Source organism: Leptosomus discolor, chromosome 2 (assembly GCF_034619465.1).
Source record: "Leptosomus discolor isolate bLepDis1 chromosome 2, bLepDis1.hap2, whole genome shotgun sequence".
Taxonomy (NCBI): domain Eukaryota; kingdom Metazoa; phylum Chordata; class Aves; order Leptosomiformes; family Leptosomidae; genus Leptosomus; species Leptosomus discolor.
The window spans coordinates 93,173,544-93,196,331 of NC_141392.1; the positions used below are offsets into that span (position 1 = coordinate 93,173,544).

Genomic DNA, 22,788 nt, shown 5'->3' on the forward strand with positions numbered 1-22,788 from the left:
AAGATGGCCGCCGAGGGCGGGCCGGGAGAGGCGCCGAGCTGCGGCTGAAGCCGTTTCCGCCCGCCAGCGCCCGTCACATGACTGCCGGGGGCTGCCGCTGCCGCTGCCCGGTGCCAGCGGGGCAGAGCGGGTCGGGCGGGCTGCGGCGCCGCCAGCCGCGCTCCTGTCCTCCCAGCGGTGGCGGCTGGCGGTCTGTCCCTGGGGGCGCTGCGCCGTCCGGGCGGCAGCGAGATGGAGACCGAGGGGGGAGAAGACCGCAAGCCGCTGCTGAAGGAGTCTCAGCCCGACACGGGTGAGAGGAGCGAGAGGCGGCACCGGGGGCAGCTGCCGCGGCGGGCCGTGCCCAGCCGGGCTCCCGCCTTGCTGGGGACCTGCCGGCCCGGGGCGGCGGAGCCGACGGTCGCGCCGTGGGAGGCGGGCCGCGCCGCTGCGCCTCCCCGGCGGCGCCGCGCCCTGCGTGTCACGGCGTCGCGTTGCTATGGAGCCGCCAGGGCGCGGGCCGAGAGCGTCCCGGGGCGGGGGGGGGGGGCAGGGGGGCCGGTCCCTCGCCTGCCGCAGCCGTTGCTCCCTGTCGCGGTAACGGCCGCCCGGTCCCGCTGTGGCGGCCTCGGGGTCTTCTCCGCCCGCCCCGCGCCGTTAGACGGGTTTGAGCCGGGGGACGCAGCGGTGTGGGAGAGGGTCAGGTGAAACGCGGCCCTGCGTGTGTCCCTGACAGGGATCGGGGCTTTGTCCCCAGCGCGGGTGGCGGGGAGCAGGCGCCGAGCCCTGTTGCTTAATTCGCGCGCAAATACCTGCCCATGGCTTCATGTCTTTTCAGTGAAGGCAAGTGGGTAACTCCAGCTTAAATGCCGGCCTAACTATTAATGACTACTGGGATCCACCGAGGCTACGGCAGAATTTAATTTTGAGACAGAATTTGAGTAAGACCCATTGCTTGTTGTGGAAGTATGGAGTGGAAGAAGGGGCAAAGATAATTATGGGAGAGGAGGATCATTATGGGGTCAGGACTTAACAACAGAGCTGACGTGTTTAGGGGACGTGTCTGTGCTGTTTGGTTTCCCAGAATGTACAAAATATGAAGCGTAAAGTAAGATTTTACTTTTCTTCAGTATGCCATGAAAAAATACTCTAACATACTTGGGAAACGTATAACTGCAGCAAGAGGGGCTGCTAACAAAATGACTTAAAAGAACCAGAAAGGGAGAAAACTGAGTTCAAGTTGGTTATTAAAGCAATACATTCTTAAGTTTACACAATGCGTCATGCTCCGGTTGAGGTGGTTCACCTACCCACAAGGAAAAAGACAGCAGAAGAGCAACTTCCTTTAACTGTCATGCAACTTGCAGCACAGACCTATATTTTTAACAGCAATTTAAGAATCCCATTCAATTATAGCTACAGTGTTATAAACCATGCCTCTGAAATCAGAACTAACTGTAGATGTAGGACCCAAGACTACCGGTCAAGGTAAGACCTTGTACATCATGGTTAACTGCCTTAAACTTTAAAGGGGGTGAGTGTTTGTGTGTCTTTGATTATGGCAACCTCCTGAAGAGGTGAGTGACTGAAACGCATCTGGAATCTTCTCGAATCTTCTGTTCTGTTAACCTGATCTAATATTCTGAGGTATTGTGAAAGCACTTAGTGGAAAGACAGGGAAGCAATAATTTAGCAGCCATTTGTTTTAACTTGCAGATCTGTATATTGGTTAGATTTTAATCATAAACTATTTACAGTTGAAAAAAATCTGACATTAGTGATCTTAAATTTTTGCACATCTGTTTTGTGGAACTTGCTCTCCAGACAAGGATATCAGTAAGAGGCTTCCAGAGGAAAAGTAGTGGATGTTCCAGTTAATCTGCATATCCAAGGAAGGATTACATCAGCAGTGTGATATTCAGCCTTCTGTTGTTATTGTTTAACCCTAGCAAATACAGGCAGTGGAAAGGTTAAATAGCTTTACCTGTAATTATATTCATTGTTCTAAATTGTATGACTATACATTTTCTACTTAAGGCCAATTGCTTTTTAAACAAAGATAAAGGACAGTGAAGCTGCTTGACTAGTTTTTGAGCAGTAAGCACTTCCTGCTCTTGGCGCCTGTTGTTTTTAAAGTAAGCAATAAAATCTTGGCTGCTCTCCTTCATGTCATTTAAAAATGAGATATGCCTTTTTCAAATGCTGCAGAGGCAAGACTTGCAATTACTCCAGGTCTGAGAGGCGTTTTACATCTTTGTACGGTAGCTTCATTTATTACTCATTTGCTAAATAAACATAGCAAATACAGCCTCTCTGTGTCGTTTTAACAACTTGTGCAGCCATAATGAACTTCACATAGAGTTGGTCAGGGTTAGAGACTTCAGAAATGGGCAAGTTCTACTACTTTCATGAAAAATACACCCTTGCAGAAAAGCTGTGTTTATGCCCTCACTGGAAAGGACAAAATCGCATAGGCTCATTCCTTGTTTCAAGGCAGTTACTGGGAAGGGGAGAATCTTTGGGTAGCTTGTCTGCAGGGCATGCTTTTTGCTTCCTACTGCAGATCAAAGAATCCAGTCAAGAGACATACTGCAGTAGCAGATGACGTTCTAGTCAATCCTCTTGTTCATAGATATACTTGTTCTATTCATCATTTGAATTCTGTATGGTCAGAGAAAGATGAGATCACTGTAGACTGATGTAACATCTGCAGGTGCTGATCCCTAACCCTCCTGGAGTTTCAGACCTCCAGATTATAAAATTTTCCATTAGCACTATAGTTTCCTCACAAGGGGGAAAGTCCACCCCCCAACTATTTGTAAATTCAGCAGATTCTTCAAGTAGTTTCTCAACAATTTGACATTTCTGCTCAGTAGCTTCAGGCATTCCCAGTTCATAAAGAGTGCCTGCAGAGCTGTAAACTGTGTTTTGTATAGACACAGGATTTATTGCCACTGGTGATGTGCTGCCCAGGTTACAGCTCACCTCTGGTCTGGATCTCCTGGTATTGATGAACGATCTCTGCTGGATGCTGCTGTGTACTACTGTAGAAGGGAATCAATAACTCTGTTACAGTGCAAAGTCTGATATCTGGGTTTAAAGAGCAAACAGAGTCAACTTAATGCCACAACATAGATTTTATGCTGAATCAAAGACTCATTTTCCTGTGTCAACTTCATTGTTGTATGGTGACTGTGGAAGAGGGGCTTACTGGGCAACAGGGAAACTTGCTGTTTCACAGTGGCATCACAGTGTTTGTCATTCCCCTTTCTGCTAGTTTGCTCTGTTTGGTAGCTGTCCTTTGTAAGCAAACTTACAGAAGGAAGACTTGTCCTAGAAAACAGTCTGAATCTCAATGACTGTTCTTTAACATTACTTTAAGAGTCTGTTTTTCTCGAACCGTTTTCATGTATATGACAGGCTTCCTGCTAATCTTGGGTTTTCTTTGAACTGTGAAGTTCTACTTTGGATAAAAATTACTGTATTTTGGAGAGAACTTTTGAAACCAGATTTCTAAATCCATTACTGGAGACCACGCACCATGCTTCCACTGCAGCCCCTACACTTGTGCGAGTAGCTGCCAGATGTCTAAACCAGAATTACATTTGTTTTTCACATCAGTAGAAAAATGGGCTTTTTTTCCCCCTCCCACCATCAACCTCTGCCCCTATGGAATACGCCCCTTAAGACTAGAGCGATTAGCTTCTTTTCTTGTCTATTTTTTCTTATCCATAAATTTCTGAGATTATTAGTAAAAGCTGCTTATCAGTTGTTCTTATTTTGTTAGATTCTGTTAAAACAAAAATTTTTCATTTGCTCTTGTTTCAGTCCCTGCATGCTGCTCAGCTCGCTACAATCTAGCACTACTGGCCTTTTTTGGGTTCTTCCTCCTGTATGCATTACGTGTGAACCTAAGCGTTGCTCTGGTGGATATGGTAGAACCTAACACAAGCTTAGCAAAGAATACGACTTCCAATGTGTGTCCGGAGCATTCCTCCACCATAAATGTTCCTCGCAACACAACGGTGAGGTCTCAAACATATTGTCCTGTAATGTGGCATGTACAAGTTTTTAATAGAAGTCTGTGATTGATGATTCATGCTTAGATGGCAAGAGAACAGGCTACTTTTACCGGATGTCCTCTTCAGTGGTTCTTTTAAAGCTATTCTGAAAAATAATAGCCTTAAATGACTAGCTAATGTAGAAGTGCTATGCTCAGGGTCAGGCTTTTTATGTACATCTTTTCTGTGCTATTGCTTACAAATTGGCTGATCTGACCTTGTAGATCTACTATGACTCACTGTTTTCTTTGCCAGTGATCAACTGTTACTGTTATATCTGTGTCAGAGCTCACATCACTGTCCGTATTTCCCTGTTCTTTATACAGTCTCAATGGCATGAAATTTCATTACAAATTAATGTGTAATATTTTTCTCCTCCCTTCTTTGGTCTCTTTCCCAGATCATGATTCTTGTGTTTATATCCTTTATCAATGGCTTCCCTTCCAGTAATCCTTAAAGTCACATTACTTAACTGTTGGATATGGAAAAATGCTTTAAAAAAAACTAACCCCCACCACCTTTGTGGATTTGGACTTGCACAGATCTCATTTTATAATTAAAGTTTATTACTGAGCACTCTTGCCGTCTTCCTGCCTTCATTTTGTTTGCTTGTTTAGAGGTAATTTATTATTTATCACAAGCAAATTATAACTGCAAACTTTATGGGAAGAAGATTCTGTCTTGTCACTTCTGTAAAATGTATGCTGCTCATTTAGATGCTCATAAATTGGGCTTTTGGAAGTGATCCCAAACTTCAAAATTGCTTTATTGGGCAACGGTTTGTCTTCTTGTTGACTTCCTTTATAGCTTCAGGCTACTTATCTCCATCATCTTTGCTTTTATTACTTTGCCTGCTAAACTCATCTTCCCTCTGTTGTGCTTATCCCATTCTTCCCTCTACACTTGTGAGTCCTGTCCTTGACTGCTCTCTTTATATCAAATTTAAGCATCTGCATCTCCTTGTTTGCTTTTCCCTGCATAAATTTTCTGCAGGAAAAGCCATATTCTACAGCATGACAGAATGTCCACACTGATACAAAGTGGGATTCACACTCATGCAGATTACGTAGTCTGTACCTGCGTCACCTAACCCAAGTTGCTTGGAACTCAAAAAGGGGTAACTGCCTGAGCAATTACATTTCATGTTGTGGTGATTTTCATACTTGCGCTAGATATGACTGAACAGACTGTAAACTACCTGAATTGGCTTTCAGCACAACTTCGATTGCAGTATAGATGTGTGTAGAGGAAGGATAACCTAGGCAGGAGGCCATGAAAGATTTGTAACTTAAGTGTCAAGGACTGAATGATGGATCGAAGTTATATAAAATACTGTCAAAGAAAATGCTAATTTGAACTTACTGCATTGTGGGTTTTTTCTCTTTTTAGGGGGAAAAGTATTCTTGGGACGCGGATACTCAGGGATGGATCCTTGGTTCTTTTTTCTATGGGTATATCATTACTCAGATTCCAGGAGGATACCTTGCAAGCAAAATTGGAGGGAAGCTATTGCTGGGGTTTGGCATCTTTGGCACCTCTGTATTCACCTTGCTTACTCCCTTAGCTGCAAAATTGGGAGTTGGCTACCTCATAGCTGTCAGAGCCTTGGAAGGACTGGGAGAGGTAATCCTTTTTCTCTATGTAACTTGACAATGTATCTGAATAATTTATTAATAAATTGCAGTGATTGGACCCTGTGGGTGTCAGTATGCTGGAGTAGTGTATGGATTGTTTCATTTTGAGTGGCTTAATTTTTTTGAATAATTAAGATGTTTCCACTGTATTTTACCTTAAGCTTTTTGAATAAGAAAAACGCTTAATTTATAAGGACACTTGAGACAAAAATAGTTATCCCTTCTCATTTGTCAGAAACCAGAAACTCGGAACAGTATTGTTTGTATTCTTGCAGATTTTCCGTTATATACAGAATCAAAAGCAGGATAAATTAATTCCGCCTCCTTACTCTCATGCCTTGCACACTTTTTTTAATGTCGTTTCTTGCTGAACAAGAAAGTAACAGATTTTACTACTGCTTTTTAATGAAATATGCTTTGAAACATGCTAAGTTTAGGGGAGTTCTAAAGTTCTCACACTTCACCAAAATTAAATGTTGTTTTCTAGGGTGTTACCTTCCCAGCTATGCATTCAATGTGGTCTTCTTGGGCTCCTCCGCTGGAACGCAGCAAGCTTCTTAGTATTTCATACGCAGGTGAGAAATTCCCACGCTGATAATGGGATTATACATTTTTACTGCAGTAACAGGGAGGATTGACTTAAATTAAAGGGATTTATATTATAAATTTTAATCAGCATTTAAACTGGAAAGGATAACATTGAATTAAATCTTGCTTTGCATTCTTCATCTTCATTTATTCATGGCTTTTATAACCCTGAGAAAAGGTATTGATCTGTAACTAAGTATAAACTTCAGTCTAACTTTGGTATAAAGTGGTGCAAAGAGTTACTCTAAGCTGATTAATAGAAGATACTGTAAAAAAAAGGAAATCTAGTATTAGGAAGAAAAAAGCTGGGGCAGAATCAGAGGGTAGAGGTGTTTCATTGGTTTTTTGTTTGGTTAGGGTTTTTTAAAGTGTTTTTGGAGGAACTCAAGGAAGAAGATGTCCAAGGGCCCAGGTATTGCTGAAAGAGCTCTTTGTTGGAGTCCAATACTCCCTGACCAGATTCTCTTAGATACTCTACGTGTGGAAGGTGCAATGTTGGATATCAAATTTAGTTGTTTGAAGGTATTTGATGTTAATAGGATTTTTGATTTAACAGTGTGATACAAAATAGTCTGAGAGCACAGTACAAAGATAAGTTAACACTTAACAAAATGTAGCAATTACAATACACATTTGCATTACTGGTCTCTAATATGCTCACCGTCATGACACTGGGAATTCCCAGTCAACCAGGAAGGAATACGAGGGTTGAAGGCAGCTCAAGTCTGTTGTTCTTTTAAAAATTCTGTTGTTAGTTGTTTAGTTTTTATACTTTATGTTGGGCTGAGCTCCATATTCACTCCCCTCATGGTGGTCTGGCTAACTCAGGGAGACAGTCACACTGTTAATGAACTCTGGGAGAAACATTTACACCACTGACTGATCCACTCAACTGACATAGTTGTTTATCTAAAACAAAGGCCACCCTCTGGTCCTCTTTGTGTTGAAATAAAGTCAGCTTTCTTTGCAACAGCTGTGGTCAGTCACACCCTGCATTATTCCCCGAGTTTGATGGGCACATTGCCCTTGCCCATCTCCACTGAGCCTTCATCTGTTTTAGGGGTTTATTGGTCAGTCGCATTGCTCAGTGCGGTACTTGTGAGCAGGTGAAAAATGTAGCTTTCTGAATTTACTAGTCAAAAATTGATTGGAGGGTGACAAATTTTGCATTCACTTAATAAAATAATGGTTTGGTTTACTCACTCTTATTAGTATTAATTCTGTTACAGCTTCCTTGCTCAACCTGGGCTTCATCAAGAAAACAGGGCTATACCATGTAAGCTGCGGTTGCTCAAGCAGCTAAGCAAGTCTAGTGGCTTGCTTGTGCCAACAGGAATGAAGCCTTAACCCTTTCTTCTTCACATTTCCTTACTTCCCTCCTAGCCAAGTGCCTTATTCCTTCCTTTGTGCTACTTCGGGCACTCATCAGACCCCCTAATGCATCAGGAAGCTTTTTCTCTTCTTTAATCTGTTTTCTGCCTTAATAGTGAATTAAATCTCCTTTAAAAGAAATCTTCATGTGAGAGCTAGCACACAAGCAGAGAACACAGAGTTGGGCTTGACATCTGCTGCATTTAACAACTGGGAGCTTTTAAACTGTCCTTTTGTATCTTGTGAAACTATATGCTAATGTGCTAGTGAAAAGAGGCTGGGGCCTTGAACAGACAATTGTTAGCAGTCATGGGTGGGTAAGGCATCTTGTATAGCCTGGCAAAGTGTTTCCTTTTCCCCAGATTTTCTTGGTTGGCAGTCATGTGGTCTGTGGTTTACTCAATCATGATCATGTTGATTTTCTAGGAGAACATATGATTGAGGTTATATGTAGTTGTGATTTTGATTTATATTTTGCAGGACACGTGGTTTTGTTGTTCGTTGTTGAAGCTTTCTGCCTCAAATAAAAATTATTGTTTCCGTGAAGGTGGAATCCAGGCAGCCAGTGTATCAACTTAATGTAATGTTTTCATTGAGATTAGGTTTGAAGAAGTGATCATATAACTAACATTAAGAGACAAGGTCTGCTGTTTATCAGCAGTAGAGTTTATAAGTATGTAAATAATATGGGTTGGGTTTCTGGTTTAGAATTGGGGCAGGAGGGGGAACCTGCTATTCTTTGCAAAGTGTATATTGAATTATAAACTCAGACATAGTATTGTATCTGAACTGGAATTGGCTCATCTTTCCCTTCTTCTTTGCCTGATCCTACACCCCGTTGAATTCATGGACCATAGGATTTGAACCTGCTGATTATGTGGATGCCTTCTGGCTCTTGTTTCTAGCATTCCTGTTTCTGTGGAGATAGCAGGAGTCATGAGAAATACAAACTGATTATATCAAGTCACAAGTCCTTAATTATACTGTGATAATCTCTCTCTTGTTTTGCAGCAAGGCCAGTTGACTAATTTGCATTGTTTGGGATGTACTAGAGCCATCACTTTATTGGAGATGAACATGCCAAGAATGGCTGTCTTTTATTGCTTTTTGCTTGTAATTGTGGATGTTTAGGGCTTTGTGGCTCTGTTTACTTGGAGCTGCCAAAGCAGCTTATTGTACCTGTGTTTTTTTAAGGTGAAATGGCAGCCCTCTACTGGTGGTGACAAATCTTTTCTGCACGATTTATTACAATAAAATAACTGTGAAATGCCACTTAGTTTAAGAGGTCTATAGGAGAGCTAATTACTGTTTTTCCACTTTGTTTTGCTTTCTTTTGGTAGGTGCACAGCTGGGAACGGTTGTCTCTCTGCCACTATCTGGTTTAATTTGCTATTATATGAACTGGGTTTATGTGTTTTACATATTTGGTAAGTGGTGGGGTTTTTTATTATTAGAAGTACAATCCATATTCTTTTTGAAAAGCATGGTACATCACAAAACCTATTTCAAGTTTTAAAAATGTGTTTGATTGACATGTAGGGTTGCTATTTTATTTCTCCTGGGAACTTAGAGATATTTAAAGCCATGTGGCTATGTAAGCCTTGCTTCCAATGAGCAAACTTATCTCTGAGTTGGACAAAAGCCGGTACAAGTCAAATGCTCTTAATTCTCCCACCACTTGGAAACAACAGGCTGAAATTTCTTATTTGAAGTGTGAAATTGAGTTAATAACTTTAATCCCAGGAGCAAATTTCTACTCTGAGTGAAAGGACATGTGAAAAGTTACTGCCACTTTAAATGGAAACTGTGTGGAAAATCTCTTTAGCTGTCACAGGGACCCTGAAGGAATGCCCAAAATGCAAGGCATAGCTCATTTAGTGTGAGTTATGTTCTAGAAGAAGCTCAAACACAGAAAATACAGAAAAAGTCTTAACAGCATATCACAGATCTAACTGATGCCTTTTATAGGTCTATTTACATGTCTGAGCCATTTTGTATTCTGCATGGGGAAAGGAGAATCAGAATAAAAGACAAGGTTTACACTCTCATCAACAAAACCACCTCCAATTTTTGTATAAACAAAAAGGATTCAAAACAAAGAACTGGACAAAATTAAATAAGTTATAATGTTACAGTTATATAAAAGTACAGTTGATTTGGACTGACTATTGAAAAGTTACCTTTCTCAGATAACAGTTCTGGGTTTTGGCTTAAAAAAGAAAATGAGGATTGGTACATTGGTTAAGCTGTATGTAGTGATGTCGTGTATGTTCACAAAGTATTTTTTGTGATTAATTTTAATGTGAATCTTTATTTCCTCTGGGTGAGCCATATCCTTTGTGGTTATTCCATGTGACTGATAAAAATACAATGTGTATGTGTATGCAACTTTCTTGCTGTATGAGGCACTTCCAAGTGGAAAAGGAAGAAAAAAAAAAAAAGCAAACCCACAAACCTCCACTTTCTGCTTTTCTGCTTAGTCCTCTTTATTGTTTATTACCTCTAACTGTGCATTGTTAAGCCACTTTTGGGAACTACTGTTTTTAAGTAGATGAAAAAAATACTGTTCATTAAAATTATATCAGAGTATTTGGAAATAACTAAATCATCTGTGTTATTCACTCAATATAATTCCTTGTGTTTTTATTTCTATCTCTTCATCCATCTTTTCCCAACAATAGGTGCACTTGGTGTATTATGGTTCTTCTTCTGGATGTGGTTGGTTAGTGATACACCAGAAACTCACAGGAGCATTTCACATGCTGAGAGAGAATATATACTCTCTTCTCTGAAAGATCAGGTACAGCACTTTGATATAGTCATACTTAGTAAGAACATAAACCACAAATATTGTCATTAGCATCATGCTCTGATGATGTCTAGAAAAACATCCTTAATCTGAGATAGAGGCAGAATTTGTCAAACAGAAAAATTAAAAATATAGCACAGTTGTATAAGTGAGAAACAATCAGTAATCAAAGCATTTGCGGTAATGCCTTTTGTCACAGGCATTGTTGTGGTGCTTTTTAAATAAAAAGCTCGAGTCTATTGCTTCTCTTTAAACTAGATCCGGACCTGTATAATGTCTTTAAACTTTGCAATACAACATTTTACAACTTTTTTTCAATGTGTCTTCTGGAGTAAGAAAGAGATTATGGTTTGCAGAGAAAACCTTTTGAAAATGCTAATGAGGCAGTTCCTAAAGTGTGCATAAGAGTTTATTCCTATGACTAGGGATATGTATTTACAACCTGTGAAGCAGGCTGAGAGACCAAAGTTAACATCTAGGACTGAGTATGAAAGATTCAGTTAAATAAACATGTGAGAGGTGACTTTATTTAATCCTTTATAGTAAAAGCAGGGGGCAACAAATCTCAACAAGGGAAGGCATACTTTTTGAATTTCTGATTACAAAACATAGTAGTAATGGGTTTACTTTGCAATAGTAAACAACAGAACAGTAACATACATTAGTATACCTTCAGTGAGAACTGAACACAGTAATTCATTTGTTGCTGATGACGCGTCAATTGACTGAGACTCGTTTTGTCCCCTTCAGAATGAATGATCAACATAGATTTGGGTAGGATCAAAACCACTGTATTTAATAAATGTTCATATTGATGTCCTGATTGCTCTTTCTCTTCCCTTTTTCTCTGCCTCCTGCTTGCTAGCTTTCTACGCAGAAATCTGTTCCCTGGAGACCTATACTGGAGTCCCTTCCACTCTGGGCTATCGTTGTAGCCCACTTCTCTTATAATTGGACTTTCTATACACTTCTTACGCTCTTGCCCACATACATGAAGGAGATCCTGCGGTTTGATGCACAGGAGGTGAGATAAATAAGAATAGTCATTTTCTTCTGAATTAAAGAAATGAAATAACAGAGATCTTCCCTCCTATTTAGAATAGAGTAACCTGTTTAAGAACCTTGGAATGTAAATGTATAGCTGGGAAATGGTAAAATAAATCCCCACAACTAAGCGGATTGAAAATGTGCCTGCTTTGTAATTTCTACTTTATTTTAGGACTTATTTGACATTTAGCTTAATGCTATTTTTCTGTTTCATTTTTCTGGTTGAAGATGCATGTTACCCATTTTTAACTGCTCTGATTTAAAACAGTAACTATAAAAATATTTTTCTCTGTTAGAAGGTTTGTATGATTGCTTCAGATTGTTTTATGGCTTCTGAAATGCTATCTACTGCTTCTTTGCTCACTCATAAAAGAGAACATTTCCAGTTAAAAAAGAAAAATAAAACTAAGGAAATCATTGGACAAATGGCATTTTGGAATGTATTTTAAGAGGAGGGGGAAGGGGGCAGGGAAAGCTTCAGTCTGGTTGGATCCCTTTCTAAATTGCCACTTTCTTTCCTCGATGAGCAGCAGAGGTAAAATACTTTTTTTTTTTTTTTTTTTTTTTTTTTAGTAAGGTAAATAGGATGAAACAAACCATAGATTTAAGGTCCAGATATAGTGCTTTTCAAGGAATTTTTTAAAAATGAAATTATTTATGAGGGAAAAATTATGGGAGTGGCAGGCAGGTGGAAGATTCTTATTTATAGCAATTACTTGGCTGTACTGGTCTTTCTTTAATGAGAAAGGATAGTTTACCTGGAGAAGCTGGTACAGCTCAGGTAAAACAGTTCTCAGTAATTTCAAGAAGCTTACATAGTCTTTTCCTGGTTTAACATGAGACTGATTTAGAGCAAACTGAAGATGCATGCCATGCAAGAAAGAGCTGATGCCAGCAATCTCCGGAGGAAAAGATGGGGAATCTCAGGATTAGAAAAGAAGGTTACAGTGGGGCAAGCTGCAAAATGGCTGGGGAAAAACAATCTGAAGTTGCTGGTGGGGTTCCTTATGCCTCTTGAGGGAATACTTGCATAAGTATCTATGAAAGTCATTTGCTACCGCAGCCCTTGATTGCACGTGTTTTGTGAAACACCGTTGCACTAAACGCTAACAGGTTCTCTTGTGAGGTGGTTTCCTGTGTCTCTGGGTTACGTTTCTTCTTTTTGGAGTGACTGGCAGTTATGAACATTAACAAAAAATATAAAAAGCTTGTGTAATAGTGTTGGACTAACTTTGTTGCCACACATTTAGATGGAAATTACATTACTGTTTAAAATATTATACAGTTGCTACTGTATAGTCCACCAGTTTCTATCCTGTAATAAGGGGATTAGTTAAAACAATGCTGTGTCTTTGAACAGTGCTTCAGAACTTAGTTTTTTATTATTACTGAGAGTATCTTCTATTTTTCAAAACCTTACTCACTGCTTTTGAAAACTGAGCATTGAAACCAAACAGGCAACATGTTTGCTGATAGAGTGGATTTCAGGTGGGGATGTGTTTCTGGTCTCATTTCAGATATAATTTCAGATAAAATTTCTTAAGGAAGCTTCCACTGCTTCTTTGACAAATACATGTTTTATAGGAGTATAAAAATGATAGAGTATTTCTATTCAATAGCTATCCAATTACCTCTTTTTAATCGGAGATTAGGTCAAATTATAGCTCTGTTATCAGTAATTATCCATAATTGTATGGAAAGGCTGTAAACTTACACAGCTTAGTAGTACCTTTTGTTCCCCTCAGAAAAACATGCAGAATCAGGCAGAAGTCTCTAAACAGCTCATGTTTAAAGTAATGGGAGTTAACAGGTGGCTTCAGTGTAATAACTGTCAGGTCCTGAATAATAGCTTTGCTTTGGAATCATAGGATGTCCAGCCTGGATCTGATGAAAGTCCTAGTTCTGTATCTTGTCCCTGATTACAGTCAGCATCAGATGTTTCAGCAGATAGGTATGGGGTAATGTAATGTTGAAGAGTTACAGTAGTACAAAACCCTGAGATGCCTTATAGTTTTAAAATTCTGAATAATATTTACAGCTTCCGCTTACTTTAGTAACACACTCAATAACCTGTCCTACTTGAAACTGGCGTTTCTGTAAACTTGCATGGTTAATGTCATGGTGAGGTATCACATGAAACTTGTGTGGTCAGGTATCACAAGATACCTTCATGTACAGTTTTCTTTTTCTTGAGCTCAGTTGCTGATTTAAACCTTTGAGGTTTTGGTCTGACTGCATTGGTGGTTATGGATTAAGTCTTGCAATGGAGAGTTTACACATTGGTAACTTTAAAATGCTTTGCTTTTTCTATCTCTAGCTTTTTCTCTTATGGTAATGCCAACAATAGTTATGTAGGTGGATGGTTTTGACACCTCTAGTTCAGTCCATGTTAATGCTCCAGCACAAGTGATTTTTGAGCATATTGAATCATCATTTCAGTGTTTTAACTGTCTTTTCTTTTTTTTTTTTGTCTCCCTAACAGAATGGTTTTTTATCTGCCCTACCTTATTTTGGCTGCTGGTTGTGTATAATTCTGTCTGGGCAAATTGCTGATTATTTACGGGAAAAACAGAACTTGTCCACTGTTTGTGTTCGCAAATGTTTTACCTTAATAGGTAGGTGCAAGAATCATCTTTGTCTGGAACATATAATATTATCAATCTGGGAAAAATGAAGGGCTTAGGAGAGTAGTGTGACATTCTGCTTTGAGATTAGGCAGGATTGTGCTTGGCTTGACAGGAGCAGCTTTATTTGTACATTAATTTGTCAACGGTAAATCCTATCTTTGTCTATAAAAAGGTAGGCCTATTGAATAAGAGAAGGATAAGAGATTGCCAAAAGCTTTGTTTAGGTCAAGACATGTCATTCTGACAAGCAAACTGATTTAATAAAGGGTCAGGTAGAATCAGCATTAAAGTGGTGATAATTCCTTGACAAAATGATACCTTGAGAATGGCTTTCTCAGGCTGAGGCAGGATAGTGTTCTGTATGAGCGTATTCCCAAACCTGTGTTGTTCAGTGTCTTGTTTAAGATTTCAGTAACCGAATAGGAATACCCTTCCAAGACCAAATATAATTGAAAATGGTCTTGACTAATTGGGAGGAGAGATGATGTGAAATCGCCGATCAAGAAGATCAGGTTTTTAATTAATACAGGTAAAAGGCTGTATTTAGGAAAGAGAAGTTGATTGCTGATTAAAAGAGAGGGCAAGGGAAAAAAGTGGAAAAAAACCCAAACCAGATTAGGCACAGGATCCATGCAAGTTGCAGCCTGCTTCATGTCTGCCCATCCTTCCTGCCTTCTCAATTCTGCTGATTCAATTGCTTTCTTTAAAGCAGCTCTTACAATAAACTCTCAAGCTTTTTTTTTTTTTTTTTAATTTTTTTTTTTTTTATTTAAGCCTACAACATCTTTGATCCAGTTTACTGCAGGGCCTCACATCCAAGTATGTACAGCTGAGGGGGAAACATGCTATTCTGTTAGGAAAAGCAGGACTGTTAGGTTGGCTTCATCAACAAAAGCATGTACTTGGAGCTGTTTGTGGAGGCATGATTGGGTCATGTAAGTGGGCTCTGGAACTGAGAAATGGGTACCAAAGCTGACTGCAGACAGGAAGCAGAACGCAGTAGCTCATGACGGCTGCTAAGCTGTTTCCAGTTGCTGATGTAGCATTTTTAAAGCTAGCCTGGGTTCTCTTAAATTGTACAGCAGGCTCCAGGTATACCAGACGTTCAGATCTTGTAAATGTGAAATAAAACTCACTCTTGAAGGTGCCTGGAGGAGAAATAGGCACATCTATGTATATATGTGTATGTGTTTGTATGAACCCTTTCAGCTCTGCTTTATTATGCTCTGCAGAAGTCAGTGTTTCTTCCTGAAACTTGGAGAGTTAAATGGGGATAATTTCTTTGCAGAGAGTGTACTGTTTGCCTACAAGTATCAGTGCAGCTTCTATTTTTTATAACAGTAAATAAAATTATTTTGTGAAGTGACTTTCAGTATATATTGATTTTTTTTTTTTTAATCAATTTTTTATCTAGTTGAAGTTTGTTCTTTACAGCTAGAGTGGGATTTTTCTTATTCTGGCTACCGTTTCCTAAGGCAGCAACAGGTTTACAACACATCTGCTCTTCCTTGCAGGCCCACTGTGATGCATGTGGTGCAATGCTGGGATCTGTACACTAGGTGGGGGTGGTGGAAGTTGCATAGGAAATGTATACACGGCTTAGAGCCTTTTAATCTCTACCTCTCACGTTAGAAGTCCATTGATTCTACGATTTCTGTCTTAAAGGAATGATTGGACCTGCGGTGTTCTTAGTAGCGGCTGGATTCATAGGCTGCAACTATGCACTCGCTGTTGCATTTGTGACCATATCGACAACACTAGGAGGATTTTGTACGTCTGGCTACAGCATCAACCATCTGGACATAGCACCCTCGTGAGTATTGCTGAAGCTATTTTTAGTGCACGTGATACATTTATGACCACTTTTGTTATTTCTGGGGTGCCTGGGAGATTTAGCTATGGATCATGTGCTATACAGACCTGAAATGTAAACACTGACATTGACTCAGGTTTACAGTTTTAACCACAGTATTTGCAAGTTTGGCAGATGATGTGTTATGAACAGTTTAGAAGAATTCCATTTTTGATCCAAGTAATACATTATATCATATATATATTATATATATAATATATAATAAATTTATATAGTTCCTCTAACTAGGTTTACGAGATTTTTGTCCTGTTTCATTCATGATCTTAATCCTCAATAGGACAAGGGATAATGATTGGAAGCTGGTAGAAGGTAGGTTTAGACTAGATACAAGGAAGAAGTTCTTCACCCTGAGGGTGGTGAGACACTGGAACAGGTTGCCTGAGGAAGTTGTGGATGCTCCATCCCTGGGAGTGTTCAAGGCCAGGTTGGATGGAGCCTTGAGCAACCTGGTCTGGTGGGAGGTGTCCCTGCCCATGGCCAGAGCGTTGGAACTAGATGATATTTGAGGTCCCTTCCAACCCAAACCATCCTATGATTAATAGGACAGTGTTTTTGGAACAGCACAATACAATCAGTGTTTCACTCTTTTAAACTTTTCCATTACAGATATCAGCCTTTAGCAGGAACATTACCATATTTAAGCACTGTGATACTGGCAAATTATTTGTATTTGAAAAACTTTCTATGCACTGGTATAAAAATCTTGTTATGAGTAGGTGACCTGTAACCAGCAGGTGACGAATCAGACATGTACAATTGCTCTTATACGACTTAACTCTTAAGAACGGAAAGTTAGACGTCAGGCTGTAATTTCTGCCATGTGTTACAAATTCAGACTCTGACAGACCCATCAGGTTCCCGAAGAGCACAGATGCAGTGTCCACATAAGCATTCTTTGCACTGGTGAAAGTCAAGTACTCTGCTTTGTCATTCACTTACCTGTTTGTGGTAGCACTTAGACATGAGCAGGGTGAAATGACTTTATGACCAAAGAAGGGAGTGTAAAATTTCTTAAGATCTGGACAACTTATATGGGAGACGTTGGATCCAAATTGAGGGTGGTATCCAGACTTTGGCAATCGGAAGGATGGTGGTCATGTCCACAAGGATGGACAGGTTTGGATGGATACGAAATATTTGGATGGATAGGAAGTACTGGGAGCCCAATTACTCTTGGCAGGAGAGATTAGGGAACAAGCACGAGGGAAGGAGTCACAGGCCAGCTAGAAACAGCTCGTACTATGGATTGAGTATGAAAGCAAGAAGAATAGCTTCTGTGATGCACTGCGTTTTAATCAAGGAGAACTACGAATTTAGAAGAGGTAGTTAAAGCAGTGCATCTGGGGTAGGACGGGGCCATCATACAACTCCTGTCTCAAGCTTAGCTTTGCAGAACTACAGCAGTTAGTTTCCTAAACATGTAAAACATTGTCTAGGAGTTGGAGTTACTTATTTTATGTCTCTGTGTTTAAAAATACAGAACATAAGCATGAATGTCCAAAGACATTGCTACTGTAAGTTAATGGCAGAACTTGGGTATCCATGCCATTTTGATTTGCCTTTTTGTGTCATTGCTCCAACATCCCCCTGCACAGGACCTTTTCTTCACTAGTTGCATAGGGTGAATCCTGCTCTAGACGTGACTGAGCGCTGAATGGAGAGGGACACAGCCATTCCTTCCTAAACCCTCTACCTCATAGCTGTAGTAGTTGGAGAGCACATAATGGCTGAGGCAGGGCGTTACAGGAGAGAAGAAGGGTCATGTTTCAGGGAGCTGAATATTACTCTTGGGAATTCAGTCTTTTCGGTGCTCTGTCATGGAGTTTGCATGTGGTAGGTCAGTTGAGTCAGACAGAACGGTGCTGTTAAATACTCTTAAAATGAGATCCTGAGGATCTCAAACCGAGCATCCAGTAGGCAAATACATTCTTGGCCTATGTTTTTGTTTCCTATCTCTAGGATGGGTCTCATGTTGTTATCTCCATCTCTCAAGAGCATTGTGAAAATAAACTGGTGTCATAAAGAGTTCTACAGTACAAATACAAAAACATCTAAGACAAGAGGAAAAGGCAGTCTTTTCACATACACCCCTTGCCCCCACTTAACTTTCTGTGACTGTCTGAACTTTGTTGGATGAAATGGCCAAGGCAGACATTCACTATTTCAAGGAAATGCTTGACATAATTGCAGAAATCTGAAAATGGGGTCTGCATAACATTGGGAAGGAAACCTCTGTTAAGAGTTTACCCAGACCTTGATTGTTTTATTTTTTTGTTTACTGAAAGACATCCAAATAACCAGAAGAGATTCAAAGTAGATTCAAAGTGCATTAAATATCTATCTTAATTGGTTAAAAGTATGCTGACTAGAATAGCAAAGGGTCTCTTGTTGCTACTAAAACTTGCATTATACCGAAGAAGTAATGATTATATTCACAGGAAAAAGTGAATGAAAACACTGACACTGAAGGAAAAACAATATTTGCTATGTGGTTTTGGTTTCTATCATGTATTTATTATTCCATCAGTGAATTGAATTGGGAGGGGTCAGGGATGGGAGGGAGAGAAGAATGGTCTTGTGGGGAAAACATATTCTATTCAAACTCTTTATAGCTACATCAATATGTTGCCATGATGACGCTTTTTAATATTGCTGTTACCATGAGCCCTCGCAATATCCCCGTGGCTCTGTTACGCACTGAACACTTGACGTATCTGTTTTTGTACTCTTGATTTTACTACCTAACTGCTCTGCCAACTGATTTGTATTTGGTTGTGCCTGCTGTGCCACAAGAACCTGACCAACAGCTTACTGCTAGTCTTGCTCTACAGGCGTGTTGCTTTTCGCTTTCCCATTTCTTACGGGAGTCTCCGCTGTGCTGAGGGAGTGTCACAGCAGTTATCTGCACCCAGCAGCGAGCCTTATCCAGAATGCAACCTCTGTCAGGAACATGGGGCCTTACCAGAGGCCTTTAGCTAGCAACCGATTGCCAAAGATCTTTGGTAACCAGGGAAACTACTAAACTCTGTTTAGTTTTGGCGGTGGGTGTCAGCAGTATGGTAGTGCTTCCGCTACAAGCTGAAGGCAAAATGCGTTTGGTTCTGCTTAAAGGCTTTTGATGGAGTTTTGCTATACGTGCTTGTCTGCCGAAGGGAAGCTTTGACACTTTGGCATTCAGCTTCATAAAGGCCTATTAACTCTCACACGCTTTCCGAGAGAAGAAGGCTGCGTGCTACTTTTGTAAGAAATATGTGTCGTTGCAATGAAGGCGTTGGAGCTCAGTCTAAAATATGTTGCCATGCCTTAAACTGATGTGTAGCGTTGGCTTTCAAGAAAAAAAAATCAACTAGTAGGCTAGACAACTGCTTCTCTTTCTCGGGAAGAAATGCGTGTTTCTTTAGTATCATTGGACTGGACACACGTGTCACAGCCTTTTATAACAACGCTGTATGGTTGAATTCTCCTGTTTTGGTAAAAAAAAAGGTCAAGGCTATGCATCTCTCTTTAGAGATGAAATTCTATTTCTGTTATGTTAAAAATCAGTGAAGACAATTTCAGTTTGCTAAACAGCCTAAAATGATCCCTGGGAGACAGCTCCTTTCTCCTGTGGTAAATGCAACCATTAGTATTTGGTGTGATTCTTCAGCCAGCCAATCCACCCTGAAAATCTGAACCGCAGGGATCTGTGCTCTGGTGGTTGGAAGGCCGAGCTCTGCTGTAGAACGCCTGGCTCCTACTTCAGTCTCTCTCACAAGTCTGCGCTTGTGGTACAGTTTCAAACATGATCTTTCGCTGTTGCACCACTCCTGTGAGCGAGATCTTTAATTGCCTAGAGATGAGGTGCTGACACTCGGGTATTAAGCAAGTTACCAGCTTTTCCCAGCACGTTTATGGCTGCTGGTGCATCCGCGTGCCCGTGTGTGCGACACAGCAACACGTTGGTGGAAGGGGAAGCCTCAGAAAGGCGCTGCAGGAATGGCAACCGGCAGAGCTGGGGCAGTCAGACCTGTTTCCCACTGGCCTTGGCCCACAGGAAGCTGAAGGAAGGGCTGCCGCAGCGCCCCGAGCTCGGGTCGGTGGAACAGACGCCCTGCAGCGCCAGGGGGGATGTCCATCCTCACCTGTGGTGCCCCCGCCTTGGCAGGTGCTTTTTAGCAACAATATCTGAACCAACGCTGCTGTTGCCAAACAGCACTCTGTCAGCGAGCCCAACCGTTAACCTAACCCTGCCAAGTCCACCACTAAACCCTGACCCTAAAAATGCATGTGCCAAGTTGTCTGTCAGTTGCCGCGCTAAAAGGAAGCCATTCCCAGTGGAACTTTTGGGTTTAAATTTGTGTGCTCAAGATGAGGCCTTTGTGATCAGGGTAGGCAAAATTGTTTCCACGACTGCTAAGGAGGATAAGTTAATAAGCAGCGTTAACAATTTCTCTTGCAGGTATGCTGGAATTCTCCTTGGGATCACAAATTCTTTTGCTACTATCCCAGGAATGGTGGGGCCAGTTATTGCCAAGAACCTCACTCATGATGTAAGTCTGCTTGCTGGTTTTGCAGTGGTTATGTTGTTATTCCCGTTGAGGGGAAATTCTGTCTTCTCAAGTCTGCAGTCAGTAAATGAAATCTGGGTTACACACGCATGTTGTACAGTTCCATTGCTGTGAATGAGGGAATTCCTAACCTTTGTTCTTCTGGTTCTGATCAGGTAAAAGCGAAGACCTGTGTAGGACCTGAAAACTTTGTGACTCACCCCATATATTCTCTAGGAATAAAATGAATATGTTTTTATTGCAGTAAAGCTATTAAAATGCCAACTGAGGGAGACAGTTGTGGTACTATTTTAGCAAATTAAGACGAGTTTTTACTTGTTTTCTTAAAAGCAGTCTCTCACGTGAGGTCTTGAGTTGTAACGTCAGCATTTGTCAGATGAGTGAGAAACAAGATTCAAATGTGTGGGTTTGACAGTGCATCCCTTTGGATGATCATTGCAGGGCTGGGACATTCTAAGCTGTGTTACTTTCACAAGACACCTAACTTGAACAGTGCTGGATTTCACTTCCGAGGTGCTTTAGTCAAAGGGTGATTTGGAGTAGGAAAAGGGAGCCAGGAGTTCTTTGATTGGTTTGTTTTTTTTCCTAAACCAACGGTATGAATTATTCTAAAATCTTTTAAGAAAGGAAGATGGGAGGAGTAAGTTTATTGATACAGTTGAATTTTTGGAGTTGGTGATCACCCCAATGATTTCCTTAATAATAATAACATGAAAATATTCATGAATACACGAATCCAACCAAGTCAGTTCTTCCAGACATCTTTGCAAGTGGAACTTTTATTTTTTGTTTGGGTTGAGTTTTTTCCCCCATCCTAATGCATTGTGCTGGTATTGTTGTTCCAGTAGTCATCTGGAACTAAAAAAAATAAAAAAGGATTAAAAAAAGGCCTTTGACAACTACATATATTTCTTCTTTATTAGAAAAGGAAAGAAGAAAAAAAAAAAAAAAACCAAACCCAAACCAAAGAAACCACAGTTCTTTGCTACCCATGTCTTGAGGCCTTTCTTAAATACCAGAGTTCAGAGGATTCCTCTTGATATCTGAGTGAAGGTAGCTACCGTGTTTGGGCTAAAAAGCTTATGATTCTGGAATATCCACGTAATAGTCATTAATAGCTTTACTGTGTAGGGCAGAGCCCTTCAGCTCTTGGATCACCTGGCTGGAAAGCAAGGTAGTGAGTGTTTCCCCTTACAGTGACACCCTCTGTGAGTTTGTGTAGCCTTCGTGCAAACGTGAGCTTTGATACAAAGGTTCTGCATCTCAGATGATCGACTGATGCAGGCAGTCTAATGCACTTCTGATGGGACGATCTGTGTGAGCTGTGTTATTAAACTGAAGGTGACTCTGATGATGATTTGATCTTTTCTGTTTATAGTGCTTTTGTGTTGCTATGAAATCCTGCTGAATAGCATTTACATTTAAATAGGCAAGGCACGTAGTGTTGGTTTTAAAATTACTTTTTCTTCAGTGTGGAGCTGCAAATTGACTGCATCTTTTTTTTTCTTTCTCCCTTTTGACAGAATACTGTGGGAGAATGGCAGACTGTTTTCTATATTGCTGCTTCTATTAACCTGTTTGGAGCCATTTTCTTTGCATTATTTGCAAGTGGAGAAGTTCAGGACTGGGCAGTCAGTGGGTATCACTTGCACAGAAACTGAAGGAGATGTTGAAATACCTAAGCTGTGCTGAACCCCAGTGTGCTAGAACGGTGTGACCAGAAAAGTGCCTTCCCTACGGATGCCTAGGAATCTTCAGAGCTTTTCAATTAAACTATTTTATCTGTATATCTTTTGTACTGAAAATCATTTGACAGCATATGTGTGCTATTTCCTAACAAGAAACTACTTGGATTAAATTTAATAGTTTCATGCTAGGACTTGATATCAAATATATGATCAGAGATAGCATTTTAAATCAGTGTGCTAATTCTTTCCAGTTTTCAATTTTTATTTTCTGAATTAATGTGTAGGCAGATGTTTGTTGATACTGAAATGAGAGGAAAAAGCATAGTGATCATGTAGCCCTGTAGGGAGGAATGGCATGCAAAGAATTATACCCAAAAAAGTGTTTCAGTTTCCATGATGAGATTGATAGGTTTTTTTGCCATTTAAAAGTCTAGAAGAGCTCTAGTTTTCTACAGTCTTTTATAATGCTTTTATTGTCAATGTTTTAATTGATGTCTGAAGTGCACACATGATTTAATTCTATTTTACGCACAAGGTTTCAACATATAAACATTTCCTGTTTCA

At 40.3% G+C, this 22,788-nt stretch overlaps 1 protein-coding gene across 2 annotated transcripts; it reads left to right on the forward strand.

The window, feature by feature from the left end:
* Positions 1-213: 213 nt before the first annotated feature.
* On the forward strand, positions 214-22,323 carry SLC17A5 (solute carrier family 17 member 5). Of its 2 annotated transcripts, none has more exons than XM_086461465.1 (11): positions 214-292; positions 3,808-4,004; positions 5,430-5,663; positions 6,162-6,249; positions 8,974-9,060; positions 10,315-10,433; positions 11,308-11,466; positions 13,972-14,104; positions 15,782-15,929; positions 20,428-20,518; positions 22,060-22,323. In XM_086461465.1, the coding sequence occupies exons 1-11, from the start codon at positions 232-234 to the stop codon at positions 22,195-22,197; spliced, it is 1,455 nt and encodes a 484-aa protein (XP_086317591.1). In that variant the 5' UTR covers positions 214-231; the 3' UTR covers positions 22,198-22,323. The 2 variants fall into 2 exon arrangements, with proteins under 2 accessions (XP_086317591.1, XP_086317590.1); XM_086461464.1 differs by lacking the exon at positions 214-292 and adding an exon at positions 1,411-1,467.
* Positions 22,324-22,788: the final 465 nt, after the last annotated feature.

Excerpts from the sequence above, each read along its gene's own strand:
- SLC17A5 (XM_086461465.1), top strand. The coding sequence starts at position 232 with ATGGAGACCGAGGGGGGAGAAGACCGCAAGCCGCTGCTGAAGGAGTCT. Across the intron at positions 5,664-6,161 it reads CCTTGGAAGGACTGGGAGAG|GGTGTTACCTTCCCAGCTAT; the intron begins GTAATCCTTTTT and ends GTTGTTTTCTAG. Across the intron at positions 10,434-11,307 it reads TCTCTTCTCTGAAAGATCAG|CTTTCTACGCAGAAATCTGT; the intron begins GTACAGCACTTT and ends CCTGCTTGCTAG.